The 17,752-nt window shown below is 42.0% G+C and overlaps 1 protein-coding gene across 2 annotated transcripts; it reads right to left on the bottom strand.

The window, feature by feature from the left end:
• Positions 1-705: 705 nt before the first annotated feature.
• Positions 706-1,894, bottom strand: LOC136546770 (actin-depolymerizing factor 2). Of its 2 annotated transcripts, XM_066538742.1 has the most exons (3): positions 1,758-1,894; positions 1,323-1,588; positions 706-1,203 (listed from the first exon to the last, which is right to left on the bottom strand). In XM_066538742.1, the coding sequence occupies exons 1-3, from the start codon at positions 1,758-1,760 to the stop codon at positions 1,053-1,055; spliced, it is 420 nt and encodes a 139-aa protein (XP_066394839.1). In that variant the 5' UTR covers positions 1,761-1,894; the 3' UTR covers positions 706-1,052. The 2 variants fall into 2 exon arrangements, with proteins under 2 accessions (XP_066394839.1, XP_066394838.1); XM_066538741.1 differs by lacking the exon at positions 1,758-1,894 and having other exon boundaries at positions 1,323-1,594.
• Positions 1,895-17,752: the final 15,858 nt, after the last annotated feature.

Genomic DNA, 17,752 nt, shown 5'->3' with positions numbered 1-17,752 from the left:
AAGTCTTTTAGTGGTGGTGGTGGTGCGTTCAGGCATGTGTTCCCTTGGTGATTGCGTGTCTGAATGCGGTTATGTTCTGTGATGTATGTCGTTAAGACGGATATGAACTGAAAACTCTCTGTAATTTCGTTGCTGCGGTAATGAAATTCGGTTTTATCGGTGTGGAAAAAAAAAATGGTGAACATTTGATTGAAGGGAAAGTAGTGGATTTGCCAATGCAAAGCTATCGGTTGTGCAGTAGTAATGTTCTGCTGGTACTTCAATTGGATGAAGTCTTGCAACGAGTCTGTCCAGGAGCGTTGCTGGGACTATCTATTTGATTGTAGGGACAGCTACCATGAATATCACTTGGATGCTGTGCCTGCATGCTTGCGATTTAGATGTATGCTTGTTTCCAGTTGGTCATATCTCCATGTTGAAACGGGACATTTCAAATGTTTTTACGTTTATTAAGATTGCGGTTGTTTTTTTGAACGAGATAAAATGGGACGAATTAACTCGTCAACGACCCAAGGACGATATTGAAAAGGATTGAGAGGAATTTATCCCCTACAAGTCAAAATCCTTTTAACCGCCTTCAATTCTCTTGGATCGAGAATTAACCGAACAAGCCCTTTGGTGTTTGGTTATTGTTACTAGGTGTGACACGTTTATACCAAGGTTAAACAAATGGACACGTGGTATGAAATTTGTTCACAAGCAAAGTAACTTGGCAATAACTTGTTGCTTTAAATATATTGGGGTTTTCTATATTACAGAAACAAAATGCATTCTTATGCCCAACAATTGGCATAGCCACATATATGCTCCCATCCTTACAGAAAGAATTGAAGGATGGTTACAAGTAAAATGAACCTGGAATACATAGTAATTAGGAAAAATAGAAAGGTTTCAAATTGTATCGTACGAAAGAGATCGAGCATAGTCCACGGATGAATCTCTCATGGACGATTAGCAGTGGGTGGGTCTGAAATTAATAAATGATATGAATGAATATATAATGGAGGTGTTGTGTTGGTGTTGTTGCTCGGTGATGGATGATGACGATGATCTCAGTTGGTCCGGCTCTTGACGATGTCGAGGCTCATCTCGCTGGGGTCGGTGGCCTGGATCTCGCACTGGATGCCGTCCAGCTCCCTCCTGAACCTGTCCTTGGAGCTGGCGTACAGCATCTTGCTCCGGGTACGTGCAGTGTCAGGGGACCTACACATATATTGATCGGCAATGGCCATTAATTATTTTCAGTTGGTTAATCAGATACACATTGCTGCATAGTATACACGTGAGCTGCATGCACATGCATGATGAATATATATGATTACCAGGAGAAGAAGAAGATCTTGCTCTTCTGGCAGTTCTCGACGGTGGTGAAGTCGAGGTCGTAGATTGCGTAGCGGCACTCGTCGGCGGGGAGGCTGTCGGTGAAGTCGCCGTAGCCCTGGTTTGGTTCTCCGAGGCGGTCCACCTTGATCTCCATGTCCTTGTCGTCGATCCTGAAGACGATGAACCGGAAGCTCCGCCGCGCCTTCAGCTCCCGGAACTTCACCTTGCACTCGTCGTTCACCGCCAGGCCGGACGCAGAGTTCGCCTGCATACAGGAAGATAATGAGTCATTTCATTTCATTTCAAATATCATTTGCCATCCATCTCTCAAATGTAGCCTAGCATGATCAGCAATTAGTTAGTTATACGAGAGAGGTCTAGTAGCTACAGAGAGAGAAAGGATATATGCGGAGGAGGAGGAGGTATCATATCACCATGTCTGCTTGTGCCTGACTTCTGAGCTCGAGCAATGCGATAGAGAGATGGCAATGGAGAGGGAGATCGATAGCAGCTAGCAGGTGTTTGTTGCGGGAGAGGAGAGGAGAGGACGGGAGAGAAACGCGCTCACATCACGGGGGCAGCGGACAGCCGAGAGAGATAACAGGAACAAGAGAGAGGATCGACGCACTTGCTTAGCGCCACGTCTTGGTGGGACCGGCCCGCCGGGGAGGCAACGCAACGTTTGACCTGGTCGTCCCTCGGCTATGTTTAGGCAAACATGCATACTCATACTCCCCATGTTTGGCACCCCCTCCCTAGGCCTGCCTGCCTCACTAGTCAACAACGAAGCATTCTTGCGTAATAAAATTCACAGCTCCCCATCATATGGTTGCGTCAGAAATTACCGGCGTAGGAACGAGGAAACACGTACTTAGGGCCCATTTGGATATAAGGCCTAATTGTTAATTGCTGGCTAGCTAAAAGTTAATGTAATCAAAATTAGCTCTAGTGCATCTAAATAAGAGGGCTAATAGGTGGGTTAATTTTTTAGTCAAGACTTAACTAATTATTAGCCAACTAGCTACTAATTTTTAGCTCCAAAACTAGTAACTTTTTTTTTAGATAAAGGATAGAAACTATCCGGCTTCATCTACCCGTGGGTAGAATCAGACCAAATTATTACAGCATCAAAAATTAAAGAAAGAAATTGACCGAAGAAAATACATCCCCAACAAGGAGCTCGAGTAGTCCTACGTGACCTCTGACTTCCACCGTGATGTCAATTCCACAGAATAAGATCACCAACGTCAAGACGAAGCCGCCAAACACGTTTGTCAGACCTAATAAAGGTACTGAAAACGTTGGACACCGACCACCAATGAAGACTGGATGCTTCTTCCTTGGCAACAGCACGAAGCACTTGGTGTAAACCACCAAACGCCGAGCTGTTACGCCAACGAATGCCGCCTCCGCCTTGAGCTGAACACCGAACATGGTAACCACACGGGAAAACTGCCCGGCCTTGGCGATCAAGAACTTCGACGCTAAGAACTAGTAACTAGCCATGTGTATTCAAACAGACCCTTAATCGTACATAAATATACAACGAAACATTCAAATGAAGATAAATAGAGAGGAAACACATTTTTCTCCGCTAAGAAATGTCGTTTTCTGCGGCTGATAAGCCGGATGCTGTTTTATTGTAAGAGAAAAACAATGTATCATGGCTAATTGAGTAGCGCACATGTGCAGAGTCTTGCAAATTTCAGAAAGCTAATTGAGTAACTCAGAGCTGTTCAACCAAATGAGTTCTAGGCGCACACAATTGACCTAAATGTCTTCTTAATGATAAACAGGCTGTCAAGACTGCTCAAGAAAAAAAAACAATTGACCTAACTGTGCTGACTGCTGAAGGTATTAGAAGTGCACCAAAATTGTTCGAGATGGGCTTCAAAAAAAAATTTGCTCGAGATGGGCCAGGCCTACTTTCTCTAGCCCATTAATCTACACTATGGTCGAGCCCATTACGAAATGTGAGTACTATACTATGTTTACTTGGCCTAAATAAAACAAATTCATTATAACACCATTGTACTGGTTACGAAAATGGGGAAAAAAATGGGGCCCCTTATTTTGATGTCTAATTTTGATTTTGTTCTTATATATTTAATTTTATGATTTTGCTTCTATTTTTTCAAAACGAAGACAAAGTTTACCCTTGTTTCGTTGAGAGAAGTTAATGGTGTTACCTCAACTAAAAAAAAAAGACTAGTTTTCCACGTGAATTTGCCCCTACATTTTTAGTACTATATGATTTTAACCTTTGTTTTGATATCAAATATTTGGATAGCATTTTAAAAGATTTTTTATAGCAAAATTTGCAATTTTTTAAAATTTAAGCAAAGTTTAAAAAGTTGCATATGCTTAATCAACCATCCACGAAAGCTAAGATGGTTAGGATAACACCAGCAATTAGTATCATCTTTTAATTTTTCTTTTTTTGTTTAATTTACTTACTCAGCCTTCAGTTAATATAGGCTTGTTCGACAGGTAGTTTCAGCAACATCTGTTGCTACTGTGGCTGTCTGCCTCCTTGCAGTGGCAGTAGCTAATACAAAGCAGCTGAACATACCCTTGTCTAAAATAGAGACAAATAATGGCTTTCTATTCAAAAAAAATAAGGGTAAAATCATAATTTAAAAAAGATAGTAAAATAACTATTGCCCTCCAAAGCAGAGGTGAAAAACACTAATCTCCTTAAAGTTCTAGGCTTTCAGTGTGATTAAAGTTGTGGTAGTCCTGTGAAAACAACTTAAAACCATGAGTCCATCATGGAGCACTTTTTTTTTAGATAAAGGATAGAAACTATCCGGCTTCATCTACCCGTGGGTAGAATCAGACCAAATTATTACAGCATCAAAAATTAAAGAAAGAAATTGACCGAAGAAAATACATCCCCAACAAGGAGCTCGAGTAGTCCTACGTGACCTCTGACTTCCACCGTGATGTCAATTCCACAGAATAAGATCACCAACGTCAAGACGAAGCCGCCAAACACGTTTGTCAGACCTAATAAAGGTACTGAAAACGTTGGACACCGACCACCATTGAAGACTGGATGCTTCTTCCTTGGCAACAGCACGAAGCACTTGGTGTAAACCACCAAACGCCGAGCTGTTACGCCAACGAATGCCGCCTCCGCCTTGAGCTGAACACCGAACAGGGTAACCACACGGGAAAACTGCCCGGCCTTGGCGATCAAGAACTTCGACGACGCGCCTGCGCCATCGCCGCCGGCCCGGAGAAACCAGGCTAGGTTTTCACCCAGTTATTGAACGCCCGCGGATGCAGCAAGGGACGGACTGACCAACGGCTTCAGCAGCGCCTTCAACAAGGTGCGTGGCACAGAAGTTCCACCGCCGCCGGCCCGGCGTAACACGCCAGGCAAGGATTTCGCCCAAGCCGCCGCCACCACCGTCGACACTGCGCCCGGCCAACGTGGAAGACCGCCTTCACCGGAAGGTCACCATCAGAGACGCTCAGAAGGCGGGCATCCCCGGCCCTGACCGTAGATCAGATCCAGACCTAGGGGGCCCAATCCTGACCCGCCGCCACCGCCGCCAGACGAACGGCACGCCAGCCGCCGCCGACGATCCACCACCACACAGAGCAGGGTACTGCCGGCAGAGGGACAGCACTAGCCCAGACCGAGGACGCCAGATCCAGGCCCGCAGGGCCCAAATCCGCCCGTCCGCCGCCACGGCGATTGCACACCGATGACGGAGAAGTCCGCCACCGCTGCACCGCCCTGCCCCCGCCGCGCTCGCCCTCCACCTGGCCGCGTCGTCCAGCACCGCCACACAACCGGCTGAGAGGGCCACGCCGCCGCCATCCTGGCCGGTCGCGCAGCCTTGCCGGCGGACCGCTCCGGCGGCGGCGCGACTGGAGATTGGAGGGGAGGGAGAGGGCGCGGCGGCTAGGGTTTGGAGGAGAGGGTCCTCGTCTATCATCATGGAGCACTTGTTTGGTTGTCCCTCCTAAATTTTATTCGCTGTCCAATCAAAAGTTTGGACACATACATAGAGTGTTAAATATAGATTAATTATGAAACTAATTACATAGTTTACGACTAATTTGCGAGAAGAGCCTAATTAGTCCATGATTTGACAATGTTTTGCTACAGTAAACATGTGCTAATGATGAATTAATTAGGTTTAAAAAAATTCGTCTCGTGGAGTACTGATGGATTATGTAATTTATTATTTTATTAGTATCCGAACATCTCATGCAACATCTTCCCGACACATCTCCTAAATTTTAGTAATCGGATCAAACACCCCTAACATATTGCATATTTATGATAGTTACCGCAAAATATTGGTAGACTAGTGAAATTTACTTATGTCCAAAGAATTCAGTTCAGTTTTGGCGTGCACACGTACGCTCAGGCGGCTCAACGACTCATGAGATTGGCGTCGTCGGTCCACCGGTCCGCGAGGCAGTCGCTGTCGCGCTGGCGTGGCCGGGTCCATGCGCGGGCCCCACAAGTCACAGGCTGTGTTCGGCTGCTGGGTTTCAGCTGTTGCGGCTGGCTGGCCCTAGCCACGATGAGAGAGAAGGCGGGAAGTCGTCGTCGTAAATGCCCGTATGCACGTACAAGGTGGGGCCCACGAGGGTTCTGTCGTGTACGGAACGTCCACGTCTTTTTGGGACGACAGAATCGCTGGATTTAAGGCGCTGGAAGGGCGTAAAATTTTAGGGTGTGTGTAGTGTTTGGATATTAATAAAAAAATAAATTATAGAATTTGTCATTAAATTATAAAATGAATTTATTAAGCATAATTAATCCGTTATTAGCATATATGTTACTATAGCACTATATTGTTAAATTATAGACTACTTAGGCTTAAAAGATTTGTCTCGTAAAGTAGTCGTAATTTGTGTAATTAGTTATTTTTAGTCTATATTTAATACTTCATGTATGTATCTAAACATTCGATAGGATATAGTGTAAATTTTCGAAGGAGTAACTAAACAGGCTCTAAATATCCATACCCGGCGCTTAGCCAGGAGTAGTAAAAGTAGCTTCGTGGTAAATTTATCGTGAGCAGATCACTGTAGCTGCTACCGTTGCAGAAGCCACTTGTGAGTTGTGACATATATATATTATTGCCTTTGCTAAGATTTACCAAAAGTGCAAAATTTATGCAGAAAAGTCTCTCTGCTTTAATTTTTCCTACTCACTTTTACTGGATCTTTTCTTTCTTTGCAATCGTAGTAATTTAAAGAGGTGTGATGTTGACTACAGCGCACATCTTTTTTCTTACCAAAGTAAAGTGGTTTGCGTGGATGACATTATTGGGTCATTGGCAACGGCTTTCTTCAGTCTTCAGTCTTCACCCAGGGTGAAGACCGGAGACTTGCTAACTTTGGAGCAAAATGTTCCTCGTTTGTCTCTTTCCTTAGACATTAATTAGTACAAAAAAAAACTCCAAATTTAGTTTCTAAAACGCGTGAAACTAGGGCCTTGTTCACTTTGTAAATTTTTTGAACCCGATGAATAATACTACTTTCGTCTTATTTGGCAAATATTGTCCAATCGTGGATCAACTAGGCTTAAAAGATTCATCTCGTGATTTTCAACTAAACTGTGTAATTAGTTATTTTTTTACCTACATTTAATACTCCATGCAAGCGGCTAAAAATTAATGTGATGAAGAAAATGAAAAAACTTAGAATTTGGATGGCATCTAAACAAGGCCTAACGTGTGATTTGTATGGCTATATAATTGCTGTGGAGAGTGGGGTCCATCCAGGTCAACGTCAACTGCAGTAGTAGTTGGAGTTGCAGACTTGCAGTTGGCATTGCTCTGGTCTGGATCCACGCTCATGCTCCTGCTCCTGCTCCTGCTCCTTCTCCGTCCTTGCAATTGCAGAAGTGATGACGCGACCTCCTCCGCGGTTGTGCTGTTATTAGACAGCTACTTCCAACGACGAAGCATGAAAAAAATTTAGAAGGAGCTAAATAAAAGAATAGAGGTTTTTTTATTTTTTTTAATCTTAACTTCTCCTACCTAATACATATATGCATAAAATTTTAAGGAAGGACTTAGAAAAACTCCACGTGCTCAGGATGGGTAGGAGGGCTGAAGCCCCCCTAGCCCCACCGCTAGCTACGTCCCTAGCTACTCTAATTCAATTTTAGTGCCAAATGCACAATAAATTAAGAGAATGTGAACAAAAATTAAGAGAGATGATAGCTGTTAGTGTGTTTCCTTTCTTTTGATCAGTCTGTTCGCTTGTTGGTTTCAGCCAGGGCTTATCAGCCAGCCAACAGTGTTTTTCTCTCACAACAAACCAGCACCAGCCGGGCTTATCAGTCCAGAAACCAACCAGCGAACAGGCTCGATAACACAGATTAAATAGGCACTGCAAGCTTGTTTATGTTACAAATTACAAGTGCGCACGGCGAGACAGTGACACAGATCATGCGAGATGATGTGGGAGATCATTGTGAAGGCTGATGAGGTGGATTAGTTTAAGCAAGCACGACAAAACACAAATGACACGAGCACTAGTCTACAGTCACTGGCACATGCAAAGACCGGTGCTGAGTCCAGAGGTAAAAAAAAGGGGGCAAGAGATACTACTAAGAAATAGTCTACTATGGAGTAACTCGCAAAATTAAAAACTGGACAGCACGGTCCATTGTCTCCATAGACACGATGTAGTGCAGAAGTATCAGTTGGTCTACAAATCGCAGTTAAGTCCGGTCGTTTTCCAACGTCCGGGGTCTTTGCGACGACTCAAGGTTGACCGACGAATTAGAGTCCAAATTGGTAAGGTTTTCTTCGATATGGTCGGATTTCACCTCAATTCACATGTTTTGAGTAGATTAGGGTAGAATTTAGTTTATGTTCCACTCCAATCCACCCCAATACATGTGGATTGATGGAAATCCGACTACATCAAAACAAGGCCTAAGCGAGGATAACCATGGGAAAAATTACCACAAGAATTATTGTTATGAATAGTTCATTTGGATATAATAGAAAGAAACCCGTTCAACTTTGGACTCTGAAGAAGCATCACGCTAATGTCATGACAGGAAAGCAACCGTAGGCTGTGACTGTGAGCACTACATACTAGTCATGGCAGAGAAAGAAAAACTATTCGGAAGTTTGATCGTAACTCGGTTATGAAACATTATTAGCAGATTTTTTTAATGCAATGACATGAGCTCTCATTTTCAATTAAGTAGAATAAAATTAACTCGGTTTATAAGGGAAATTGTAAGCTTGGGCAAAATACCCGATACCCATTACCTGTACCCGAATTACCCGAACCCGGACCCGAATTACCCGAACCCGAGGTACCCGATCCCAAATTCGGATAGCGATTTTGATTACCCGAAATTAGTTTGGGTAATTCGGGTAATATCCCCCGGTACCCAAACTACCCGAACTACCCAAAGATTTGTTTTTGTCTTTGTATTTATCATGTGTTGTTAGCTGAACCATTTAACTTATCACTTTATTAGAATATAATTCTCTCTATTTGAATGAGTGACTGTAATATATTATTCTCTACAAATTGCTATTGAAATTCTATACAAATTGCTGCTGAAATTATGTATAGATCGCTACTGAAATTTAGTGTAGTTTGTTGTTTTCTGTAAATTTGGGTATATCGGGTAATACCCGAACCCGAACCTGAATTATCGGGTACCCGAATTTGCGGGTAGTGTTTTTTTGGAGGTAATATCGGGTAGTAATTTTCATTATCCGAATTTTGAATTACCCGAATTACCCGACCCGAAAAAATCGGGTAACCCGAACGCCCAAGCTTAGGAAATTGGACCTAAAACCACTAGACGCGTGGTTTATTAGAAGAAAAACCAGCAAAAACCCAACCATGACGGCCTAGATTCTGTCAATAGTTCTCCATCCATGAGACACAAAGATTTGCATAACCGTCGACTCCAACATGTGGCATGCAAAGATCGTCATCTCCTTGTGTTATTTACTTTGTTGTAACAACGCCTAGAACATGAGCCAATGTGTCTCAATGCATAATAACATGCATACAAGGTTTATAGCCCTGTTTAGCATATAGCTCTAGCTCTGAGATTCACCTGAAATCTAGAATTTATGTGCTACAATGAAGAGCCTTGAGACTCTTTTCTTTTACCTGACAGAAGTTAAATACTTCAATCAATAAACTCAAGTGTACTCACAGCTCTAGCTCTATTTCGGAAGCTACAAATTTCCAGCTCCAAGAGTCATAGCTCTAATAAATAGGGTTGTCATATATAAAATTGTATACCATTCCTAGAGCCATAAAGCCTTTTTCGCTAATCACAGTACAGGCACACATACACTCATACATATATATACATTCACCCTTATAAACATACGCGCGCACACTTTATCCTATGAGCACCTCCGAAAGAATGAGACTGAACACATGCCTACCAAAAAAAATAACGCCATTAAATAATGGAATGAAAAAAACGCGAGCATCCGTGTCTAAGTCAAGAACTTAAACGATAGATTCCATCACAGGAAATTGCAAGCCAGCCTAGTTGGTGCTGTGTTAAACACAATGCTACATAACACTAATAAACTTAGCAAAATGACAATAAAAAAAGAGATATTAACACCAGGGTTTTCAATTTCGGTATTGCAAAAATTTCGGCCACCACTGAAACTACCGAATTTCGAGAAATTCGGCCGAAATTTCGGTGAATTTTTTTTAGAGACTAGCACATGAAGTATGCTTTTTCTAAAAAAAACATTTAAATCTAAACAAATATTAGTATGATTTATGACTACACATCTATTGAATACAAAAATATGCAATATAAACAATAAAAAATTGAGTCTAAAGTTATATAACAGATGTATTAGTGTATTACAAAATTTCGGATTTTTCTTTCGGCCACCACCAAAATTACCGAATTTCGCGAAATTTCGCCGAAATTTTGAACCCTAACACAATCGCTAGTACGCAGACTGTCCAGCAAGCTCTACAGGAGCGCTGCTGGAGTCGGCAGATTACTGGTGGCCTATCGGTACCTGCAATCTCCGAATACATTGCAGTATGGCATGCAGTGCAGAACGTGCAGCTGAATGATGCACCGGATCGGCTGGTATGGCGATGGTCTTCAGATGGTCGTTTCTCAGTCAGATCAGCATACGAGGCCCTGCAACTAGCATCACAGCCAATGCCGGGTGCAAACTTGATCTAGGAGACTTGGGCGCCTCTGAAGCTGAAGCTCTTACTATGGCTAGCAGTGAGGCGACGCCACTGGACGGCCGACCGAAGAAAGCGGCATGGGCTCGACACACATGAAAACTGCCTCCTATGTGATCAGGAACCGGAAACAATAGACCATATATTGTGGTCTCCTGCTCCTTTGAGCAGCAAGTATGGTGGCAAGTCAGGGCAGCGTTCAATGAGCTTGGCCAACTACAACCATGCGACAGCATCCTGGACTGGTGGCAAATCTGGAGAGCGCAGTGGACGGGAAGCTGCAAGCAAGGTGCAGACTCCATATTTGCACTGATCGCTTGGGAGTCACGGAAGGAAAGAAATGCAAGATGCTTCCGAGGAGCAGCTACGCAATTGCCAGAGTTGCTGACGTTGATCAGGCACCAAGCCGGGCTTTGGGTCGAAGCCGGGGCTAAAGGCCTGGGTTGAGTAGTCAGCTAGCTGATTCAGGGCAGTGGTGAGGGCCAAATGCTTTGTTGATCATCTTTAGAGCTCACCCATTGTACTAAACATTGCTTTCTCTTAATAAAAAACACGGAAATATTTTGCGTGATCGAGAAAAAAAATACCCATGTTTATTAATTAGCCTCACAAGGTTGATCGCTAACATGTTGATAATAACTATATTAAATAAATAGAATCGGAGAGAGTGAATCACCTCACCTCATCACTTTTAAAAGTAAAAAGTATATATAATCCCGTGTGGTCACCAAGGTTTTCATTTTCAGAAATTAAAATTTATCGGGGGTCACAGATAAAGAGGATAAGCAGGATATATCGAAAATATTGGACCAAATTCAAATAAAATTTAATTTGAATTTAAGTAAATTTAAATAAATTTAAACAAAATTTGTACGAAAAAGATAGATATTTTCTTATCGGCACCTATGGATAAAAAGGATATATCGAAAATATCAAGAGATTTCGGCGATAAAGGAAACCATGGTGGTCACTATACTTTTTTAAAAAAGAAAAGAAGTGACAGAATATGAATATTAATAAATTTATAGTAACTGACAAATTGCAAGCAAGGTTAGGTCATTTTCCAACATGCAGAACACAGGAGCGTTAAAACTAGACTAGATACGACGCGAGCGAGATTGACAGACAACCGTTCGTCTCGCAATGATGATTATAACTTGGTAAGCAAGGATGGCCCAGAAAAAAAAAATCTCGACGATGATCATCATAGGAGGACTCGGAACATAAAAAGACGAGAGATGACAGGAGGAAAGAAAAGGATAGGATAACAAGCAAACAGGGACAAGGGGAAGCGAACAAAACAATGGTGGCCACAGCCAGAGCCAGCAACAGTGATGTGATGAATAATGGTCAATGTGGGAAGGCAGGCGATAGAAAAAATGAATAATGACGCCACCATTCCAAATTTCCAACACAGCAAAACGGCCACCATACCAAGCCATCACCACGGTCTTTTCTACTCACCGGTCGCTATTACCCCGACCTTGCCTATCACCGACCTTGCCTATCACTGCGTACTAGTTGTAGTTAATTAAACCTAACTGCTCCTGACTAGATATCAATGTCAACCTAACTGCTCCCCCCGCGTTATAATATAACTTGCGGTGTTAAATCTCTCTTGTTAAGAACATTTAAGATCTCTAGCAGTAGATCTAGGAGGGATACACATGGATTCGGAATAACACATGCACATATAAACCTAGAACACTACACCGAGAGGGAGACAGAGAGACAGAGGGGTGTGAGGAGAGTGAAGGGTTCACAGACCATTGGATTCCGTGGAGTTGGAGCTCAATCCGGCCATCGCTGGTTCGTTGATGGAGGCAGCACACGGGCAGCGACGGTCGGTGAAGAGAGGCGACGCAGTGGAGACGGTGATGCAGTGCAGTGGCGACAGGGATGACGGTGGCGTCTTCCCGTCGCTGTCTGCGCACCCTTGCTAGATCATGTTTAGGGTTTGTCGGTGGGAGTACGGCTCACGGTGAACCTCGTACCTTGAGCCGCCGTCCCCCACCACTTTATATAGCGCAATGCGACGAGGGCCCACCAACCATGTAGGGTTGGGCGCCCCCGATCAGAGCGCGTGACCAAGGCCCAATAGGCAGTTAGGCTTATTGGCTGGGAGATCAATCCAACATTCTCCCCCTTGATCTCATACTATTACTTTTATCTTTAAACTTTAAACTTCAATCCTTTTATCCTTACTCATTTCTTCACAGATGATGCATAGAACATGTTTCATCGTCACGGTCAATCGCCGATAGATTTAACAGCTACGATGCACGTCTCTGATCTAAAATAGTTACTTTAACTTTTGGGTCCTTTATAGTCCAGGAATCATAGGCTTTCCCTTAAACCCATACCGGCTACATGTTCTCTGAATACGTTGGGTGGTAAGCCTTTTGTAAGCGGATCCGCGAGCATTTTTTTGGTACTTATATGCTCAAGACTTATCATTTGATCCCGGACTTTATCCTTCATAACATAATACTTTATGTCAATGTGTTTGGCAGCACCACTTGACCTATTGTTGTGAGCATACTGTACTGCTGGATTATTATCGTAGTATAACTTCAGTGGTCTATTGATGTCGTCAACCACCTTCAAACCGGGTATGAACTTCTTTAACTAGTTCACCTGCCACGTTGCCTCATAACACGCTACAAACTTGACATACATTGTGGACGATGTAGTAACGGTTTGCTTTGAGCTTTTCCATGAAATAGCTCCCCCTGCGAGAGTGAACACATATCCAGACGTGGATTTTTTATTATCTCCCGCATAATCAGAATCTGAATATCCCATTATATGGAGTGAATCAGATCTTCTATATGTCATCATGAGGCCTTTCGTTTCTTGCAAATAACGCAAGACTTTCTTTACCAATTTCCAGTGTTCTATTCCAGGATTACTCTGGAATCTACCAAGTAACCCGGTAACAAATGCCAAGTCAGAGCGCGTGTATACTTAAGCATATTGTAAGCTTCCGACAGCTGAAGCATATGGAACCACTTTCATTTGATCGATCTCATATTGGTTCCTGGGGCATTGAAAATCCCCATATCTGTCGCCCTTGACTATAGGAGCAGGTGAGGGACTACATTTGTGCATACTGAATTTTTTTAAGACTTTTTCTATGTATGCTTTTTGTGACAGTCCTAATACCCCTTTTCTTCTATCTCGATGAATCTCGATCCCTAGAACGAATGAAGTTTCACCAAGATCTTTCATATCAAATTTTGAGGACAAAAACTTCTTTGTCTCCAGTAGTAGACTGACATCACTACTAGCAAGTAAGATATCATCCACATACAGGATAAGGAAGATAAACTTCTCATTCTTAAACTTTGCATAAACACAATTATCCTCAACATTATCTTTAAACCCAAAATTCTTTATTGTCTGATCAAACTTCAAGTACCACTGTCTTAAAGCTTATTTTAATCCATAAATGGATTTCTTTAGGCGGCATCCCAAACGTTCTTTTCCTTCCATGACAAAACCTTTCGGTTGTGCCATATAAACATTTTCCTCTAAGTCTCCATTGAGAAATGCCGTCTTTACATCTATCTAATGTAATTCTAAATCGTAATGTGCCACTAATGCCATTATGATTCTGAAGGAATCCTTACATGAGACTGGAGAAAAGGTATTATTGTAATCAATCCCTTCTCTTTGTGTAAAGTCTTTTGCCATAAGTTGGGCTTTATATCTCTCTATATTTCCTTGAGAGTCAAGTTTTGTTTTGTAGACCCATTTACAGCCTACTGTTTTGGCTCCTTTAGGAATTATTTCTAAATCCCAAACTTTATTTGCATTCATTAATCTCATTTCATCTTTCATGGCCTCAAGCCACTTTGATGAATGATCATTTTTCATGGCTTCTTCAAATGAGGTGGAATCATCCTCCATTTGAAATTCCTCAGTATTGTACACTTCATAATCAGCAGGAATAGCTGATTTTCTAACTCTTTGAGACCTTCTAGGGGCTTCCTCATTTAGCACATTTTCTGTTTGAGGCTGGTGTTGCTCTCCCTCATGTGTGGCAATAGGTTCTATAGGATCCTGAGGGACCGGTTCCTCCTCATCATTTATTGTTGCCACAGGCGGGATAACAACAGGTGCTAGCACCATAGTGTCTTATACTGTCGGTGCAGCAACAGCAGATAGTGAGAAAAATGGCTCATAAATGATCGGAGTGGGTGCATACACCTGCTTCTCTTCAAGGTCAATTTCTCGAGCTACCATGCTCCCCCTCATCATTTCATCCTCTAAGAAAATAGCGTGTCTCGTTTCCACAAACTTTGTATGTCTGTCTGGACAGTAGAAACAAAAACCTTTTGACTTTTCTGGGTAGCCAATGAAATGGCAACTCGCTGTTTTGAGATCTAGCTTTCCAATATTTGGGTTAAAAACTTTAGCCTCAGCAGGGCTCCCCCACACACGCAAGTGGTTAAGTGAGGGTACTCTTCCTGTCCACAACTCATACGGTGTTTTGGGCACCGACTTACTTGGTACTCTATTGAGAATATGAATGACGGTTTTTAACGCCTCCATCCACAGACTCATCGGTAAAGTGGAGTAACTATCATACTACGCACCATATCCATCAGGGTACGGTTACGCCTTTCAGCTACTCCATTCTGCTGAGGTTCGCCTGGTGTTGAATACTGGGCGACTATACCATTCTCCTGTAAGAACCTTGCAAAAGGTCCAAGAACTTGTCCATATGGGGTATGCCGACCGTAGTACTCTCCCCCACGGTCAGACCTGACTATCTTAATCTTTAAATCATGCTGATTTTCAACTTCTGCTTTAAATATTTTGAATTTATCTAACGCTTCTGTTCTTTCTTTAATTGGATAAATGTAGCCAAAACGAGAGTAATCGTCTGTGAATGTTATGAATGAATCATAACCATCCACACTTTTCATAGGAAAAGGACCACATATATCTGTGTGAATTATCTCTAAAATTTCTATGCTTCGTTTGACATCCTTTTTAATTTTCTTTACATACTTTCCTTTCATGCAATCTCTACATTGTTCTAAATCTGAGAGCTCTAATGGAGGAAGAATATCATTCTTAACTTGTCTTTCTATTGTCTCCCTCGAAATATGTCCTAAATGACAGTGCCATAATTTCGACAACGCATCGTGAGCTCTCTTTCGTTTTCTGTTTGCATTGTTCGATGAGGATATATTCTCATTCACATCACATATGGAATTCACATTTTCACGAAGTGATAACAAATAAAGCTCGTCTTGTCGGAAGATAAGACCAATACATCTATTATTAAACAATATCTGACATTTGCCATTTCCAAAATGGCAATCATAACCATCATGGTCCAATTTTGATACACTAATCAAGTTTCTTTACAAAGAAGATACATACAGAATATCTCTAAGAAAAAGTATGAAGCCATCAACAAGCTCTAGCGGAAGATCGCCAACGGCCTCAACATCTGCTTGTACTCCATTTGCGACTTTAATGAAACTTTCACTTCTTTGCAAAGTTCTCATCGAACGAAATCCCTGTAATGAATTAGCAACATGAATAGTTGCACCTGAATCAAACCACCAAGTAGATTTTGAAAATTTGACATACAAGGATATATTTAGGAACGTAATAATGTTCTCACCTTTATTTTTCATAATCATCTTTAAGAAATCAGGACAATTCTTCTTATAATGTCCCGTCTTCTTACAGTAGAGACACTGGTCTTTATCCACTGAGAATTGCTTGTTCTGAGACTGTTGCATGGGACCCTTTCCAGATGACTTGGAGGAAGAGCTGTTATTATAATTCTTTTTCTTATCTTTTAGGTAGTTGACAGTACCACCCTGTAAAACTTTTATTCTTTCCTCCTCCTGCACACATATGGCTATGAGCTTTTCTAAATCCCATTTTTCAGGCTGTATATTGTAATTAAGAACAAAGGTGTCAAATTCTTTAGGCAAAGAAGCAAAAATCAAATGAATAAGAAACTCATCCTTAAGTGCCAAATCTATTGGTTTGAGCTTAGATGCCAAATTGCTCATTCTCAGTATGTGCTCTCTAATGCTACTGTCGCCACCAGAGTACCTTTCTGTGACCAGCTGCTTGATCAGCTGGGTTGCATATGTCTTTGAAGAGCCAGTGAACTGACTCTTTATTCTTTCTAGGTACTCTGTGACCGTGTCACAGTCTAGAATTGAGCTCACTATTGCAGGCTCAATTATATTCTTTATCACAGCCAAACATTTTTTATTGGCTGTGATCCACTTTCTATTTTTAAGGTCAAAAAACATCTTTACGGGAGCAAAGTTCCGCTCTCTGTTCTGCCATGCAGCATCAGTCTCATCTATCTCTCTCACTGGTGCCACAGGTTCTTTGTGACACGGTATGGTGACAATCCAGTCCACCTCAGCCAATATGAAGGCCAAGTCGATCTTTTTCTTCCATTCAATGTAGTTATCCCCTTTTAGAGTAGGGATCTCTTTGATATAAGTCATCAAGTTGTATCCGTCTGAAAACATAATTTAAATAGTGTGAGAACATAAATAATAACGACAACAATTGCATGGCTTAGTTCAACGTTGATCAAAATTAAAACATACAATTGTTTTATACATTAAATCTATATCACCGTTAGGCAGAAATAGAAATAATGCATAACAAAAAACCATAATAACATCAACATTATAATATTGCTATTAATCAACGTTGGTCAGAATAATAACAACATTATAATCAATTTAAAACATATCTATTTTCAAAATTAAATTCTCTCGTTGGTTCGAATTTAATAATGAAATTAACATCTTTAAGTACGCAGCGGAAACTTTGAATGATAATATTTTCCAGAAGCAACTTTACTATTTACTGAACAAAAATATCGTTGGATAAATTTTGTACAGAAATTATCATCAAAAATCAATTCAAATCATTCGAATATACATCAAAATTTGCTTCTGGAAAAAAAAATTTGCATCTCTGTACAGCGGCGGCCCACGGCCCGCTTCACGCGCGCGCCAGCGCTCCCGCGCCTAGGCCGCAACGTGGGCCTAGGCCGGGAAAACGGCTGCCCGCCTGGGCTGCTTTTGGCCTGGCCACTGCCAGCCGTTGATCTTCATCGGACGGCTGGCCGACGATGTCGCGCGCATCAAAACCGCGACGCGTTCATCCTCCCAAAACCCTAGCCTCATTTGACTCCCTCCCTTTCTCTCCACGCCGCATCCGAGTGACTGAG

The sequence above is a fragment of the Miscanthus floridulus genome, chromosome 3 (genome assembly GCF_019320115.1).
Source record: "Miscanthus floridulus cultivar M001 chromosome 3, ASM1932011v1, whole genome shotgun sequence".
NCBI classification, from domain to species: Eukaryota; Viridiplantae; Streptophyta; class Magnoliopsida; order Poales; family Poaceae; genus Miscanthus; species Miscanthus floridulus.
This window is presented reverse-complemented; position numbering and strand designations above follow the sequence as displayed.